This window comes from Panicum virgatum, chromosome 5N (genome assembly GCF_016808335.1).
Source record: "Panicum virgatum strain AP13 chromosome 5N, P.virgatum_v5, whole genome shotgun sequence".
Taxonomy (NCBI): domain Eukaryota; kingdom Viridiplantae; phylum Streptophyta; class Magnoliopsida; order Poales; family Poaceae; genus Panicum; species Panicum virgatum.
This window is the reverse complement of record NC_053149.1, coordinates 41,339,099-41,357,635: the sequence shown is the minus strand read 5'-3', so window position 1 is coordinate 41,357,635 and position 18,537 is coordinate 41,339,099. Positions and strand designations below refer to the sequence as shown.

General features: G+C 45.5%; 2 protein-coding genes across 3 annotated transcripts; both read left to right on the top strand.

Annotated features, from left to right (window-relative positions):
• Positions 1-2,867: 2,867 nt before the first annotated feature.
• On the top strand, positions 2,868-6,713 carry LOC120672279 (glutathione S-transferase T3-like). Its single transcript, XM_039952602.1, has 4 exons — positions 2,868-3,681; positions 3,756-4,825; positions 4,908-5,079; positions 5,171-6,713. The coding sequence occupies exons 1-2, from the start codon at positions 3,499-3,501 to the stop codon at positions 4,734-4,736; spliced, it is 1,164 nt and encodes a 387-aa protein (XP_039808536.1). The 5' UTR covers positions 2,868-3,498; the 3' UTR covers positions 4,737-4,825; positions 4,908-5,079; positions 5,171-6,713.
• Positions 6,714-8,181: 1,468 nt separating this feature from the next.
• LOC120673830 (peptidyl-prolyl cis-trans isomerase CYP57-like) lies at positions 8,182-12,580 on the top strand. 2 transcript variants are annotated; one of them, XR_005674879.1, is made up of 12 exons: positions 8,222-8,542; positions 8,841-9,019; positions 9,117-9,215; positions 9,370-9,473; positions 9,558-9,702; positions 10,342-10,561; positions 10,671-10,728; positions 11,214-11,418; positions 11,579-11,746; positions 11,840-12,028; positions 12,151-12,210; positions 12,299-12,578. XR_005674879.1 is itself a non-coding variant. In XM_039954849.1 (11 exons), exons 1-10 carry the CDS (start codon positions 8,323-8,325, stop codon positions 11,978-11,980), a joined length of 1,539 nt encoding a protein of 512 aa, XP_039810783.1. In that variant the 5' UTR covers positions 8,182-8,322; the 3' UTR covers positions 11,981-12,028; positions 12,151-12,580. The 2 variants fall into 2 exon arrangements, 1 of the variants encoding a protein (XP_039810783.1); XM_039954849.1 differs by having other exon boundaries at positions 8,182-8,542; positions 12,151-12,580.
• The last annotated feature ends 5,957 nt before the right edge of the window (positions 12,581-18,537 follow it).

Here is an 18,537-nt window from a genome sequence, read left to right as displayed (position 1 = left end):
TTTGGTCAATTGTACAAATATTACTCAAGTAGAGCACTGGTGCTATAATGCTGATAGTGGTGTTATAAAAAAGGAATTAGAGTGGGATACTAAGTACAGTTTGAAGGGGGGTAAAATGGCAATAGGATCGAATCTCAGGCCTTGTTTAGTTGCTCCCGGTAAAGTTTTTAAAAAGAAAATCTTTTTATATTTGAAGTATTAAACATAGACTAATCATAAAACTAATAACAAAACTCGTCCGTAAACTACAAGATGAATTTATTAAGACTAATTAATCTATTATTAGCATATATTTACTGTAGCAATTTATTATCTAATTACTAACTAATTAGATTCATTAAATCCATATCGCAATTTACAATATAAACCAATTTTTTTAGCAGCCCGCGGTGGGTATTACCGGTAGGACCCGGAGTAGTACCGACTCCCCCAACCCAATCCAGCCATGGCACATGCATGCTGGCTGATTGTTCGCGGAGGATGCGGAGTAGACAACACACCACCTGCTCTGCTGTCCACCGATGTGACGTGGTCAAGGATAAGATACGAGAGATGCGCAGCGCTCTCCTGGTAAAACCGTCGGGCCAGTTCTGACTTTCCGAGGGCCGTGCTTCTTCGGGTGTGTTTACCTCACTTTATATTTTGTATTTTTACGTTTTTAGAAGGAAATTTTCAATATTTGAAGTATTAAATGTAGATTAATTTCAAAATTAATTATTGATCTCGTCTGTAAATTACGAGACAAATATAATGAGTCTAATTAATTCATCATTAGAGTATGTTTACTGTAGTATTACTATAGCAATTTAGTGTCAAATCACGTCATGATTAGGCTTATTAGATTCGTCTCGCGATTTACAGTCCATTTGTATAATGTGATTTACTTTTTGACTATATTTAATACACCATACAAACGATTTATAAAAATTTTACGTTTTATATTTTGGCATCTAAACAAGCCCTTCGTCTCTATACTGCAGGTCGGCGAACGGATAAATTCAAGGTCGGCAACGGCAAAAGCTTTTGGCCCACGGGCCATCGGTAATGGTGTGGGAGTATCCGAGGTCTGGATTGATGGCTTGTCAGCGTGGCGCGGTGCGTGGGTACTAGCTCCGTTTCAAAATATAAATATTTCTAGATTTAATTAAAATCAAATTTATTTAATTTTAACCATCAATGGTTTTTTAAATAAATTATTTTAAATATAAATATTTATATATTATGATAATTGTTTTCACAACAAATCTAGTAATATTATTTTTATTCTATAATTTTTATAAATTATTTATTATTTATAGTTAAATTTGAATAAATTTAATTTTGACTAAAACTAGAAATACTTATATTCTGAGACGGAGGAAGTAGATGCTTGGTGAGCCGCTGCCAAACCTGAACCGTTCCCTGAGAAATCGCCAAATCTGGAGAATAGCAGGTAGATGCTTTTTTTTAGACCCTCACCGGACGGGAAAACGCCACCGGCGACGCCGGAAAGCACGCACCGGCGGCCGACGTCCCCTGCTGCCGTGCAGGTCATGTGCCGCCACCGCCGGGCGTGCCCCGAACCTGCATCCACGTGCCGGGCAGCAGCGTCGTCAGACGCGTCGCGGCGACGCCCGGGGCGGGGGCGCCTGCGCGTCAGCGTGACACGAGGCTGACGCACGCGGAGGGCACAGGTCGTCGCGCACTCGCGCTAGCTGGGTCGCGGCCTCGCGGGTCGCCCCGGTGGGTGGTCGGGGATGGGTAGCGTCGCGATCGCCCGCAAAGAGTGGGGGACAGGCAGCCCGGAAGCAGCTATGGTGACGCCGACGGCGACAGCAAATCCGGCCGGAACCGGAATACAGGGACACCCACGCCGGCCCGGTCGATCGTGTATGCGTAGATGCTGACAGAGGTATGCTATATTAGTAGTAAGGGCATGTACAATGGTGATTAATGCAACGTCTATGTACGGTTTATTCCGATTATCAAAGTGCAGTTAACACCGAACCGGGCGATGCCGGGGCTCGTGCTCCGAGCGCTTGTAGATGGCTCGTCGGGCGTTGTACGGGGCGGGGGCGACCGGGCGACGGTGGGATCGATCCTCTGCTCCCGCGCAAGATTTTGGCCCAGGCGCGCGCGCTCTTTCCTCCATCTACCCATCTGCCCCCTTCGTCAAATCCCCACCCACGAGCCCCATTCTCCAACTACGACAAAATCAAGGGGAGCAATGGCGTCGGGGAAGGACTCGGTGGCTTCAGCTGCTGCCGCAGTGCGCGAGCGGAAGCAAATAGCTGCACGGGCGCGGGCTCTGAAGCTCGGGCTTTTGACAACAACGGCGGCGCAGGGTGGGAAGGCCACGAAGACGGCGGCGCGGGGAGGAACGATGCGACGGCGGCGCGGGAAAGAAAGGATGCGACAGCGGCACAACAGCGGTTGGAGGAGGATCCGCCTGAAGAGCAGAGGTCAGCCGCCCCCAATCCTCCCTGCTGGCCCAAGATTGACCCCTGGGCGAAGCTTTGGCGCCTCCCCAAGCCTTGCTACTGGCACTGGATCCAGTCCTGTGCAAAGCTTTGCCGCCGCCCCCCCAAGATCGACAAGAGGTTTCGTCTTCCCGGCTGCCTCAAGGTACAATGGGGGCATGAACTTCTCCGGCAGCCCTACCTTGATGTCATCAAGCATGGCCAGCCATCCAGGCATCCAGCGCTGACTCAACCATGGATTCATGCTGATCCGAGAGAATGGTAAGGTTTGTTAGTACTTTGTTGTGAGAAATTTTGTTTAGCCTCCAAATTGCAGTGTTAAATCATGGGTAAATTAAGGTTTATCTGCTCTTTCATTTTCCAATTCTAGAAAAGCAGCAGCTTTATCTGCTCTTTCGTTTTCCAATTCTCCGAAAATAAGGTCAGGTCCAAAAGTAAATTGTGTAATGTTTTTCTTAGAAGAAACTTCAGTACAGAACCATGGCGAGAACTCACTCTCTTAGTCTTGCGTTCTCTGCCTCTAAAGCTTGGCCACCACCTACGTAGGCATCAATCCTCTCCAATATTCTTGCGGTACTCTGGGACACTCTCCAATAGAAATTAACAGTTAATCTTTCAATCATCTCCAATAGAAATTAACAATTAGTCTTTCAATCCTCTCCAATAGAAATTAACAGTTAATCTTTCAATCATAAATTTTTAAGTTAGCAAACTCTCATTGGCCACTTGTGAAGCGATTTCCACTTCTGAAGATAGGGTGTCAGCATCCATGGACACACCCAGTAAACATGCATCCATTTTCTTGACTGAAATATAAGCCCTATTTGTTTCAGATGGAAGTGCTGGCAGAGAAACTAATTCTGAATGCAGGCATGAAATTTCCTCCATCTTACACCTCTTAGCAGGAAATATCACTGAGCTTATGCATTGCAGGCTATGATCCGGTCTGTAAATTGTTCACAGCAACACATATGATTGCTCTTTCACAAAAAAGGATCTGTCCTGCAGGGATAATGATCTAGTTCCACCAGGCGGGTTCATGAAAATGTTCGAAAACCAGGCTGAGAATTCTCACCTTGTTGGGAGAACCTCTCACGGTGCCCCACCGGTTGAAGAACTAGCAGCCACTCCACCAGCAAGAGGGAACCAGAATATGGACAAGGAACAAGGTGGTAGGATTGATAAGCGGATTCTTTGGAAGCAAGAAGAAGATTTAAGAGTGGTAAGTAATTTGGTCACAAGTTTGTTTACAGAAATGACTACTTAGATAATTAATATGTATGTTGTTAATTGTAGATGAGCGCTTGGTTGAAGAACTCGGTGGATTCTATCGCCGGTAATAACAAAAGGAATGAGCAGTATTGGGGCGAAGTCGCTAGGACTTACAACATGACAACGCCGAGTCATAGGCAGAGGAACATGGAGCAAGTAAAGGATAGATGGCACAAGGTTAACAAGTGGACTGACTTGTTTCATTGTGCCTGGCTGAAAGCTCGTAGATTGAATACAAGCGGATGGAATGATCAGATGTGGATTGATCAAGCCCACAAGTTTTATGAGGAAGACAACAAAGATTTGAATCTAGGACATTTTGTCCTAATGGATGTTTGGTATGCTGTCAGGATTGAGCCCAAATGGCTCACTTACAATGATGGTCTCAAAAATGCGCGCAGAAGGAAGTCATCAGACCAAGAGGCTGAAGAGGAAAGGGAAGAAGTGGACCCTTTTGATGTCACTGGAAAACCTAGACCAATGGGTCAAAAAGCAGCAAAAAGGGCAGCATATAAACCAAAGGTGCAGTCCATGTCTTCCTCAACAGATGATGCAGATGTTATAATCCTCAAAGAAGCTCAAGCCAACAGACTGAAGATACTAGAAGTGCAGCAGAAATTATCAGCAGAGAGGTTGGAGTCACCAAAGATTGTCCATCAAGCAGCAAAGGAGCACAAAGAGGCCAAACTGGCTGAGAAGGAAGCCAAGACTCTGGAGGTTAAAGCTAAAATGATGGAGACATATAACTGTCTACTTGTGAAAGATACTGGGCTCATGACAGATGAGGAAAAGGTTGATCATGTTGGAACACTGAAGTATTTGAAGAAGGCACTGTTTCCTGATACTGGGCACTGTTTTCTGCTCATGTCAGTTGACACATGTGCAAGGGTGTCATGCTGTTTTTACCTTCTGCTCATGACAGTTAACAGGTTTAGCAAGGGTGTCACACTGTTTTTTCCTTGCGCTCATGACAGTGATGCATTACTTTTGCAGGGATACTTGTAGATGACCAAATATTCATCCCAGGAAACACATACAAGACATGAGTGGCCGATGCAACAAGCCTTGTATCCAAAAGGCCTCAAGTAAAGACTGTATGTTACAGATTATTTTTGACTGAAACTTTTTTCTGTCATGCTCAGATGTGGATTGCTTATTATTTAAATGGCTTTACAGAAATTTAATCTGCTTGGAACAAACAAGTTAAATGATCTGAGGAACATGCCCCCCGTTGCTCTATGTTACATTGACAAGTCATGCCCAGATATGTATTATCCTAAGCCACTTATAAAACAATGGAAGGAATGCACTCAAGGTATATGTGCTGAAAATTCAGATGTAAATTCAGGTAAAAAAATTGCAAATTCAGTTACTGTTGCCATACTGTAGCAGATTCAAAGTTAAATAAAGAACTTGTGGGTCTTGTATTGGTACTGCAGATGATGAAAGCGATGGCAATGCACACGTTGAAGAATTTGATCCTGCTGAAATTTATACAATGGAAGACTTTATGGCCGAGGAAGAAATCATTGAAAAGTTAGAACGGAAAATCAGTGACAACATCAAGGCAAGGACTGCTGTAGATGGTTCTGGTCGTCGTCGTAGCCGCCGCCGCGGTGGGACGAGGACAGTCATACCAGGAAACAGAGAGGCTGGTCATGAAGATATTGTAGCAAATTACTTCTCCGATGATCCCATATACACCGACGGGCAGTTCCGTCAAAGGTTTAGAATGACAAAGTCACTGTTCCTTCAAATTGTATCTGCTCTCGGCGATTGGTCACCTTATTTCAAGCAAAGAGTGGATGCAACAGGTAGATATGGTCTCTCACAACTATAGAAATGTACAGCGGCCATAAGAATGCTAGCATATGTTACTCCTGCTGACGCTCTTGATGAGGTTATCAAAATCGGCACAAGCACATCTTTGGAGTGTTTGGGTAAATTTGCTGAAGGGGTGATTGAATGTTTTGGTCCAGAGTACTTGCATCCTCCGACAGCTGAAGAGCTTGAAAAGATATTGGAAGAGAATGAGTCTCGTGGTTTTCCAGAAATGATTGGAAGTATCGATTGTATGCATTGGGCGTGGAAGAATTGCCCGACTGCTTGGAGAGGCATGTTTACACGTGGTGACAAAGGTGTCCCTACTATGATCCTTGAAGCTGTAGCATCGCGAAATCTTCGTATTTGGCATTTCTTTTTTGGAACAGCGGGTTCTAACAATGACATCAATATGTTGAATAGGTCACACTGTTCATTGATGTTCTTAAAGGGACAGCTCCACGAGTCCATTTTACTGTTAATGGTAATCAATATGATACTCGGTACTACCTTGCTGATAGAATTTATCCAGAGTGGGCGGTCTTCGTGAAGACTATACCAGGACCTCAAACACATAAAGATAAATCATATGCAAAATAACAAGAATCAGCAAGGAAGGATGTCCAGTATGCATTTGGCGTCCTGCAATCACGTTTTCATATTGTTCAACGGCCAGCACGTTTATGGAAACGGGATGATGTTGTCAACATTATGCAAGCTTGTGTAATTCTTCACAATATGATAGTAGAAGATGAGAAGGAATATGATAGTAGATGATGTTGTCAACATTATATTGGATTTGAATGAGAATCCAAATACATCAATTGCGCTACCACCAGAAGTCGATACTTCTACTGCACCTAATCCCGTATTTGCCGATGTACTGAGAAGAAATTCTACTATTCGAGCTCTCTCAACACATGTTAAACTCACGGAAGATTTAGTGGAGCACATATGGCTGCGCAAAGGAAATAAGGAAAATTAGTTCTAATGGTGCAATTCAACTATATTCAAGTACTGTAATGTATTCTATTTATCGGGCACAAATGATTTATTATTTGCATGTGACTTATTTGCATATACATATACTATCATGTGATTAGTTTGCATAAACAAATTATTCTTTCATGTATGCCATAAACCAATACACAAAGATACATTTCACATGTTTGATCACCATGTTTCATGTGCCTAGTTATGTATTAAATAGCTAACAGATAGGCACACAGACACACTATTGTACAGGTTGTCTGCTCTGTTGTCTGCGTGCAGATTTCTAGACGCACACAGACGGCAGCCGTCTAACCATTGTACATGTCCTAAGTACTACTACTAAATACCAAAGCTAAACGTCGTTAACTGTCGCCTCCAAATTGATGGACGAATTTATTTAATCTGACCCGTGACCCGGCCTTCCTAATACTGCTGAACGTACGTGTTTCACGTATGCGCGCCTATTACCACCTTTGTGAAACAAGATGACGTGGCGTCGGTGGATTTCAGTGATCCAAAATCATTCTGGACGCACAATTGTCGACGAAACTGTTTCACGTTCGTGAAGTCTCTACGAAATCTGCCACCGTTTTATCGAGCCTAGTTGGATCTCACAAATGACAGCGTAGCATTCGGAGATGTGTGTCGGACAAGTTCCTAGTACGTAGTTAGAAAGGTGATCTGAGGTATGACACCATTTCAAAGTAAATGCTTCTTTGTGAATTGTGATGATATGATTAAAGTACGGGCCACAGTCACACTGAAATTACCTTGCTTGACAACGTAGTTTTGTGTAAAGTACACGCTTCTGGGACTAGCCACCATGCCATTCATGAGGATGACCAAAATTTGCCGTACACCTTATTCACAGCAATTGCTAGACATGTCATACTACAATGCAAAATATCTTGAATTCCATCAGCTACACAAAAGAGAGCAGTAATGTTGCGTTTGGCAAATTTTTCGGAGCAGCTTCTAGATTAATAGGAGGAGCGCTACCAAATATTTTTTTTTAAAGAAAAGTGATTTTCTTAATTGAAAAAGGGTTGGGAGTTGAAAAAAAAGTAATTTGTCCTTATTCATTCTCGTATATAATATTTTTCATAAATTTCATTGTGAAAAATCATAGAAAATTGTATTTAGCCCCTGAATTACTTCTCTTAGAGGATCATTCCCATAAAAAGTCAGAAACAGGTGTCTGAATCACTTGTATCAGAGAATCAACTATTTAGAAACTGGTGAAGCTCTGCCGATCGACCTAACCTTTTACAGATCTCATAGAAAAGCATAAAAGAGCATGTCCCAACAAAAAAAGTTTGAGTTGCAGTTGAGACATTTAAAATAATTTTTAGTACCACCAATTTGACACTAAATATGTTAGAACTCAGAAGATTCTTTTCAATTGCATATTGTAAGCAAAAAATAGGAGCACTCGAATCTACGCAATGTGGTGGCGGGAGGTGGTTTTTAGAACCATGTAATATTATGATACTGAATTAAATTTAAACACAAATTTCTGGTTATGATGATCGACGAATCGGTGCCACAAAATCATAATTTTTCAAGCCCATCGCATCCCGCTTCCCCCACTAGAAATCGAGATGCCTGACCCAATCCGGTCCAGCCCAACCACGAACCAGACGAACCGGACCGACTTTTAGGCCCTACCCAAAGGAGGAGGAGACCGACGGCCCGGCCGGAGGGCGACCACGCGCGCGAGGTAGAGCGTCGCGGCGTCGGGCGGCGGCGGCCGGAGGCGACAGACGAGACAGGCAGGATGTCGTCGGTGTACGTGCTTGAGCCCCCGACGAAGGGCAAGGTGGTGGTGCAGACGACGGCTGGCCCGCTCGACATCGAGCTGTGGCCCAAGGAGGCCCCCAAGGCGGCGCGCAACTTCGTGCAGCTCTGCCTCGAGGGCTACTACGACGGCACCCTCTTCCACCGCGTCATCAAGAACTTCCTCGTCCAGGGCGGAGACCCCACTGGCTCCGGCACCGGTACGATCCCAATCGACCATCCCCCACCACACCCTGAGCACACACCTAAACCTATCTAGGGTTTCTGATTCCACATCTTAATGTTCATATGTACCGAATCGATCCAATGGTTTCTATTGAATTGCAAATTAATGCTTCCAATTTGATGAATTCGTGCCTGAGTAACTTAGCTGATTGTTCTGGTATATAAGGTTCTGGCGTTATGTTATGGTTGTGAACTGTGAAGCTGTGAGTGGAGGGAGGGTTTGGTGTGCTTCGATTCGAAGCTGATGTCGTCTTTCTGGCTTCACTCCTGCAGGGGGTGAGAGCATCTATGGCGCGCCGTTTGCAGATGAGTTCCACTCGCGGCTGAGGTTTAACCACAGGGGTTTAGTCGCGTGCGCCAATGCTGGCACGCCTCATTCAAACGGGAGCCAGTTCTTTATCACCCTTGACCGCTGCGATTGGCTTGACAAGAAGAACACCATCTTTGGGAAGGTACGGTGTCTTAATTCGGGAGCTCCTTGATGTGCATTTCTTGGTACAGTGTGTTGTTCCTTTGGAGTCATCACGTTTTGCTCTGTGTTGTGTGCAGGTTACTGGTGATTCTATTTTCAACCTTCTTGCCTTGGCTGATGTTGAGACAGATAAGGATGATCGACCTGTGTATCCACAGAAAATTCTTTCAGTAGAGGTGCCTTTTCTCTTCTGTAACATTTTGTTGTTATTTCCATTCTGGTACTTACCTGTGTGTTTCATCAGCTGATAGATAATTTACCAAATAGTTTTCCTAACTGGTGAATCCAAACTAGTTATTTGTCCTTATTTATCCTTTTTCTGTTTCTTAGGTTCTCTGGGACCCATTTGAGGATATTGTTCCAAGGCAGCTCAAGAAGGCTGAGTTTGTTGCCAAGGCTGATGCTGAGGTGAAACCTAAGAAGAAGGCAGTTAAGTAAGTAATCTCCTCCACATAGTTCTTAGGATAATCATACAATGCCTGTTGGATCAGTTCTGACCCAAACTGTTAATCTTTCAGGCAACTTAATGTGCTCTCTTTTGGAGATGAAGTAGAAGAGGAGGAGAATGAGGCAGCTTCCTCTGTTCCGGCCAAAATAAAAAGTATTCATGATGTGCTAGACGATCCCCGTTTCCTTAAAGGGGAACCAGAGGATGTACAGCTGGTAAGTTTTATCACTTGTGGTGAAAGAATGTTCACCATCATTTAACAAATTTTTTTTTGTAGTGAACATATCATGCTGAAAATAACAGGACAATACCCTATCCAGTTGGCAACTATCCAGTTGTCCACATTAGTGTGCATATCATCCCCCCCCTCTGTTTGTACTTATAAGTCCTCATTTGCTTGGCTCATTAATTGAAACTCCTCCATTATTGAATTGATTTAGGCTATTGTACTCTTCCGCTGATGAGTGGTGAGTTTGATCACTTGTTATTAGAAAAATGTTCAGCATACGGACGAAAGCTAGTGAACATATGATGTTGAAACTGGCAGGATAATACCTTATCCAGTTGGCAGCTAGGCTATCCAGAACTTTGCTGTATCTGCCACATTAGTGTGCCTACTATCTTGCATTTTTCCTTTCTTTGTTTGTACTATAAGTCCTGTTTGCTGAATCTTTTTCATGGGCGGGTATCCTGTTATACACTGCTTGTTAATTGAATCCCCCTAGTGCTGAGTTTGCTTAGGTTGTTATCTGTATCTTTTTCTCTGGTCAGTTTTTGGCATAGTGTTACCTGCTTCTGTAACTTTTTGTGCTCTGCCAAATTTAAATGGCATTGTGTGTGTTCCCAACTTGCAGTCCAAGGAGCAAGAGGAGAAGAAAAAAGACACTGTTTTATCTGTCAGGGATGCTTTGATCTCAAAGAAAGTTGACTCAAGAGAGCCAGAGCATGCTCCAGAATCTGATGATTATCCTGAAGACGAGAATGAAGAGGATTTTGACAATAGAATGCGTTCACAAATCCTAAAAAAACGTAGAGAACTTGGTGATGTCCCCCCTCGTGAAACTTCTAAAGCAGGTCGCTTATTTTGTTCAAGATTTTATTAGAATTGTTGTTGTCCTGAAATTAGATGCAATTGTTTTGTACTCATGATCTTGATTGCACAAAACTGCCCTCATTGTAACAGATAAACCACATCGGAAGGATAAGGAATTACCAGACCGCAGGGCCGAAATTAAACATAGGTATGCTCATGTACCTCATACCGTTATCCTATTTGTAATGAGAGAAAACACATTCATTTCGATGTTGTTGGTAACTAATTTATATAAGTTACCTTTCCCCCCTGCTCTTTGAACACCCTGCAGCATGCTTTTTCTATATGAGCCTTAACTCAAAAGCATGTCTTGATCCAATTACATATCCAATGCTAAGTGACCATCTTGCAATAGTTCATTGTTTAAATAAGAAATACACTCTGTTTAATCTTTGTTATCTTGTCATGATGAAAAGCGATTCTATTTCTTCACATCATGTATTCAGTAATCATAATGCTTTTCATAAGCAGGGCTACCAGGTTAGCATGGTTTATATTATGTGTATCATGACAAGAATGAAGAAGAGTTCCTGTGTCTTCGCATATTTGAAATGATCTAAATTTTGACATGTATCCTATGGATAATTTAGTGTACCAGTTTTTCTAAAGTGATTCCTGGTTGTTGGTTTGCAGGAGGGACAATGATGACGATGACAATCAGGAGCATGAACTACAAAAGTCTAAAAAACTATCATTGAAGAAAAAAGGTATTGGCTCAGAAGCCAGTGCTGAGAGGATGTCCAGAACAGATGCAAATTTGCAGCTTCTAAATCCAGCTGAACAAGAGAGACATTTGCAAAAACAGAAAAAACGCCGGCTTCAAGGCCGTGAAGACGAGGTAATAATTTTACTTGATTATGATTATTTCCACATTTCTCATGCCATGCCAAAATAGTTCATGCATGTTGATATGCAGTTGACATTTTAATTTGACCTGTCAAGCTTTGTGTTTTGCAAGTTGGCAGCCAATATTTCTTACACGCTATTTTTCTTGTTAGACTCTAGCAAAGCTACAGAAGTTCAAGGCTTCTTTCCTCAGTAAGAATCCTGCTACAGATCACATCAAAGAAAAGAATCCTGCTACTGATAAGGCAGAAAAGGAAGCTGAAGAGGACTACACGGGGTGGCATACAAACCGTCTGTCTTTCTTACCCGATTCTTCCAAGGTTGATTGCCAGACCTTTCTTCCATTTCTCACATAGGTGGGGAAATAGATGCATCTCTTAAAGATTGTAAATGACATAAGTTGATCTTCACAGGATGGAATGGCTAGGAAAGATGATCCAGATGACTATGTGGTGGTAGATCCTCTTCTGGAGAAAGGAAAAGAAAAATTCAACAAGATGCAAGCGAAGCTTAAGCGGAGAGAGCGTGAATGGGCAGGCAGATCTCTCACCTGACCAGCAAGCTGCTTGAATTGCATTGGTGCTCCTTTCTTACCCTTGATGGTACTGAATCACCTCTCCTGCATTTCTTGCTCTTGTTAACTTGATAGTACTGAAAATTTCCCCCCTCGAACGTTGCAAAACGCCTACACATCCTAACAGTTAACACATTTTAAATGCTGTAGTTTTGGCGTGGTCTTGGGACCGTAATCAGTGGATATCGCACGCAGATCACAGAACTGATGGTAGCGCGCCCATCTGCAGACTGTTCTTAATTTTCCTTTTTGGTATCTGTATCATGATTGTTGAAGCTGTAATTGCCGAATGCTGCAGTTTTGGCGTGGTCTTGGGACCATGAACTGCGGATATTGCACACAAGAGCACGGAACTGATGGTAGAGCGCCCATCTGTAGACTATTGTTTTCCTTTTTGGTATTTGTATGTATCATGATTGTCAAAGCTGTAAATGCAATTGTACAATAGATTGTTTTGGTTTTATAGGGTCCATGAGGAAGCAACTCTGTATCGCTAGCTATATGGTATCCGTCTTACAGAGTTCACAAAAGGATCTAACACAAAAGTGTTCGAAATCAAAATGCACGTAATTCTTGCTTTCTTTTGTCTCATTTTTAACCCTGACAGAATCAGTCTCATTTTTTGTTTTTTGAAAAATGTAGCATTGGGAATCGTCAGTTTGAGCTGTGGGTCGTTCGTTGATGGAGGACAGAAAATTCGATGAGCTAACGCTTAGACACAGACTGTCTTTTCCCGAAATTGTTGTCGGCTCATTGCTGCCCAATGGTAACTTCACGCGGTCACGGGATATATATTCCTCACAAATCTCATGATGATATAAATTTAATGATGTATTTTCAGTGATAGGTGATGTTCTCATCGATAGCAAGATATTTGTGATGTCAATCTCGAGGATTTGCCAGTTCAGTCTTTAAAGATAAATGTGTGTCCTTGTGAGTATGAGTTGTACTGCATAATTAAAAAAATATGGAGCCCTGGTTATCTCGTGTTTCTAGCCTGTTCTGACATAGACCCGGGCTGCCATACTGCTCAAACATACATGCGTCAGAATGAGTTTGAAGCTTTGCACATGCCCATTCTGATGCTCAACAGTGATGCTCTCGCATGCATGTATATGCAAGCTTTAGGACCGGATAAGAACGCAGCATTGTAAGCTAGCAAAAGCACACGACACATCCATGAACTCTTTTTCCTTTTTATTTGTTTGTTTTCCTTTAATTTACAATTCACGCAGTTAATTCTTTTCTTTTCTTTGTTTCTTTTCCTCTCATTTGTTTTGTGTGACACCCTAGGTGTTTAAAAGTCATTAATAGGCAAATTAGAACAAAGAGAAGAATTAATGTGAGAGCAAATAATTATTTAAATGGCAACAAAATGCAAATTAATTTCAAACTTCAAATAGTGGTTTCACTTTGTGAGGGCAAATAAAGGAAGTTCCAACTACATTTCATGTACAAAACACCTCATCAAAAGATTGTGGGTGAAAATCTCGTACTTTTAGTCACATGTGTCTAAATGGTAGTCAGGTAGTGGGCCCAAAGTCAACCCAAATAAACAAATTTAATCAAGAGTAAATTGCACCCACTATACAACAATTTGTCAGGTGGGTGCAAATTAGTCCAACAACTTGTGAAATGCTCAATTTAATGTGTCGGTGTACCCAGACCAGGGTACCCACTCCTACTGTGTCAAGGCTGATACACGCGTAGTTATCCGTAACTACGCCCTGAGGGCCTAAGCAGCCGGACCCCAGCGGTCCGACTCCGTCTCACCGGGCCAATGGCCTCGGACCTACTCCACCACGTAGGGACAGGTCCGGTGACGCCACATGTCCCAGAGATGGAAATGCTCAGGGTCTTCTGCCGTGGATTCGGACCCCCACAGTCGGGTCCGGGACCTCCACGTGCCTATCCGGACCCCCGAGCCCTCGGCTCAGCACTCCGCTCGGGAGGGGTTCGGAGCCGCCACGTGCCAAGGGACCCGGACCTCCCGTCCCGCTCGGGAGGAGGTCCGGAGCTGCCACGTGCCCCTGTGGGCACGGCCGCCGACCCTAGGGTCTGGCTCCGCCACGTGTCCCACAGAGGCGAGCCTTCTGCCGGAAGCCAAGCCGCTTGCTGCATTAAATGCGGGTGGTTGAGACGTGCGCTGCCTGCCACATTAAATGCGGGTGGTTGAGACGTGCGCTGCCAGACCAGGGCATGGGACGGCTTCTGGCAGACCGCACAGGCGTGACAAGACAACACGGTAAGCCCGCCTATTTCCAAGGCGGCTCGTCTGTTACCGAGGCACGCAGCAGTGTCTCAGCGCCGCGCGCGTGGGCGACGAGTCATGATGACCTACTACTGACAACTCGGTAATAGTACATCGCAACAGTGAACATAGAGGGTAACGCGGCGCTGCACCCTACCCTTTACGTTCGTAGCTGCCTACACCGACAGGACGGCTCAAGACCATACCCAGTCGGAAGGTACGCACGGAGGCCGACGACGAAGATCTTTGGATCTGTAGCATTTAAGGCTCCGCTGTGTACAATATCAAATATATCGCCGGGCCCACCTGTTGGGGCCCCGCTCAGTGTACGTGCTCCCCTTGGACATATAAAACGGAGAGCACACCCGCTAAAATAGGTGTTCACACGGACACGAGGTTCCACAAGCCAGGCCAAGCGAGGGCAGACACAACACAAGCTCGGATTCACTCCGAACAATTCCGTTCTCAGCCTCTTGAGAGCCCAAGCAATACAACACACAGTGGACGTAGGGTATTACGCTTCGGCGGCCCGAACCACTCTAAACTTACTATGTTCATCGTGTTCTTGCATCTAGATTGGACTAATCCTAGCTACCCCCGAGTACTCACCCTCTGGGTTTAGGCGGGTGCACTACGCCACCCGGCTGTGGCTTTGCACACCACGACATTTGGCGCGCCAGGTAGGGGACTGCTTGGCTTTCACTTGATCATCGGCTCGGCATCACCATGTTTCAGGTGGCGAGCGCCCGGGGGCCAGGACTCGCGCGGCAAGCGCCCGCGTCAGCAGGACGGCGACAGCGGGTCATGCTCTCCCAGCTCGTCATCAAGCAGGTCTGGGGGGAGCACAGCTTCAACAAATCCCAGCTCACAGCATACCTCACTCATGTGAGGAAGCCCGCTCCGGCGGAAAGCCGACTCCGGTCGCACCAAGCCCGCTTCGGTGGAAAGCCGACTACGGTCGCACCAAGCCCGCTCCGGCGGAAAGCCCACTCCGGTCGCACCAAGCCCGCTCCGGCGAAATGCCCACTCCGGTTGCACCAAGCCCGCTCCGGCGGAAAGCCCACTCCGGTCGCACTAAGCCGACTCTTGTGGATCTTTCCGATGTTAAGCCGACTCCGATCGCACTCCCGACTCTACATCTCTGTAAGTCCTACCCTTAGAGGCCCAGCAGGGAATAAAACCTTTTTCTTTGTAACTAGGTAGTACTTCCGTGTGGTCTAGTCCAGTGAGCCTCCCCCGTGGAGGGGTCCGGACCTCTACGAACCAGGTTCAGAGAAGTGTACTCACCCTCCGGGGAGGTCTGGAGCTGTGTAGCCGCTTAGCCTGGTTTCGTACCCTAAGCCTGCATGCTCTACCTTCCTAGGGCGAGTACCGTAGTACCTAAGACTGGGGGCCCGGAGGTCCGGACAACTCCGGCCTCATATACCCGTGTTCTGGCTTACATCGCACATCTCATGTACAACTAGTTATAAAGGAAAAGTTTATTCTCAGTTCGCCTTTAAGGATGTTACATTCTAATTTCAATCTACGTATTCTGTTTGCTCTAACCCCCGCGTGGTTCCCACTCCTGTGTCCGAATTGAGTCAGCCGGCATGTGGTTCAGTTTGGGACCCCTCACTGCTAGAGGGGGGTCCGGGTCCTTAGGAACCTGCTTCGGGGAAGAGGTACTTGTTCCCGGGGTGGTCCGGAGCCCTGTGCAGCTGCTTAGCCTGGTTCCGTACCCTAAGCCTGTGCACTCCACCACTCTGTAACAGGTGCCCTAGTACCTGGAACAGCGTACCTAGAGGTCCGGACCTCATTCTAGCTTGAGGGCTGGCCTCCTAAGCTCTGTTCCACAGGTCCGGCTGCGTATCTCAAAGGACCTCTGCCAACAGGATTTGGGACCACGTGGGTATGTTACTAAACGCCGATCCTAAGTCATGTGCAGGGCTGCTCGGTCACCATCCGAACAGGCTCCTGACCCTCGGCGACAAGGCGTGCGCCGAGGGTGGACTTTAGGCGACGCAGGTGCTCGACTGCAGAATCCAGGGCAGGAAGAATGGCGCTTCCCGATGACTCCGACACGGTTCTGGCCCCACCTGTGGGTTCGTACCTTACCCGCAGGTGGGCCCGGGGGCCTCTGTCGGTGTACCCAGACCAGGGTACCCACTCCTACTGTGTCAAGACTGATACATGTATAGTTATCCGTAACTACGCCCTGAGGGCCTGAGCAGCCGGACCCCAGCGGTCCAACTCCGTCTCACCGGGCCAACGGCCTCGGACCTACTCCACCACGTAGGGACAGGTCCGGTGACGCCACGTGTCCCAGAGATGGAAATGCTCAGGGTCTTCTGCCGTGGATTCGGACCCCCACAGTCGGGTCCGGGACCTCCACGTGCCTATCCGGACCCCCAAGCCCTCGGCTCAGCACTCCGCTCGTGAGGGGTTCGGAGCCGCCACGTGCCAAGGGACCCGGACCTCCCGTCCCGCTCGGGAGGAGGTCTGGAGCTGCCACGTGCCCCTGTGGGCGCGGCCGCCGACCCCAGGGTCCGGCTCCGCCACGTGTCCCACAGAGGCGAGCCTTCTGCCGGAAGCCAAGCCGCCTGCCGCATTAAATGCGGGTGGTTGAGACGTGCGCTGCTTGCCGCATTAAATGCGGGTGGTTGAGACGTGCGCTACCAGACCAGGGCATGGGACGGCTTCTTGCAGACCACACAGGCGTGACAAGACAACACGGTAAGCCTGCCTTTTTCCAAGGCGGCTCGTCTGTTACCGAGGCACGCAGCAGTGTCTCAGCGCCGCGCGCGTGGGCGATGAGTCATGATGACCTACTACTGACAACTCGGCAACAGTGAACAGAGAGGGTAACGCGGCGCTGCACCCTACCCTCTACGTTCGTAGCTGCCTACACCGACAGGACGGCTCAAGACCATACCCAGTCGAAAGGTACGCACGGAGGCCGACGACGAAGATCTCCTAATCTGTAGCATTTAAGGCTCCGCTGTGTACAATATCAAATATATCGCCGGGCCCACCTGTCGGGGCCCCGCTCAGTGTACGTGCTCTCCTTGGACATATAAAAGGGAGAGCACGCCCGCTAGAACAGGGGTTCACACGGACACGAGGTTCCACAAGCCAGGCCAAGCGAGGGCAGACACAACACAAGCTCTGATTCACTCCGAACAATCCCGTTCTCAACCTCTTGAGAGCACAAGCAATACAACACACAGTGGACATAGGGTATTACGCTTCGGCGGCCCGAACCACTCCAAACCTATTGTGTTCATCGTGTTCTTGCGTCTAGATTAGACTAATCCTAGCTACCCCCGAGTACTCACCCTCTGGGTTTAGGCGGGTGCACTACGCCACCCGGCTGTGGGTTTGCACACAACAACGTAATGCAATAACTTGACAGGTGGGTGCAAATCGGACCAAAAACTTGTAAAATGCCCAATTTAATGCGATAACTTGTTAAATAGGTGCATTCACAGTCCAAACATTACACAGCAATGCAACTAACGCAAGGTCTCGATAAAGAGTATATTCACATCAGGACAAATTATTATGAATTATTGGACAATTTATTTTTGTACTGCACCTGCATGGCAATGTATTTGGCCAAGATAAGAACCCTCAGTGTTTAGAAATTAATGTTATGTCTTTATATAATTATTTTTGTATAGTGATTTAATCAACAATATGCACTGTTAAGCTAAAAAATCAATATACTGATATAAACTATAGATAACTTTTATGAGCTTGGTACATATATTCTTAAAGCCTCCTATATTCGTTAGAATGGAAAATGAGCTAAATAAAATAATAAACAGAAACAAACAACAGCATAGTTGAATACATGAGCGCAGAAGCGTAGGATAAACCTAAGATTTCATGGTCTCTCTTTTTGACTTCAGTGTTTTAGTGATGCAATCCAATTTTAGAATTACACCATCAATGATTTCCATTTGTTTCAGTGCTGCAATCCAATTTTAGAATTACACCATCAATGATTTCTATTTATTAAATTTAAGAATTATTGACGTCCATCTGTTGTGCTTACTATGTTGCTGTTGTAATGGCGATTAAATAATATATTATTTTTAATAAAACCATAATTAATTTATTCTGAGAATAAAATTATTGGCATCAATATACTTTCTCACATAATATATTCTCACATGAATATACTATTTACTGTTTATTGTGACTTGATGTTAGCAAACATATTGTCATGTAATGTTTGGATTGTGAATGCACCAATTTACCAAGTTATTGCACTAAATTAAATATTTTCTAAGTTGTTGGAT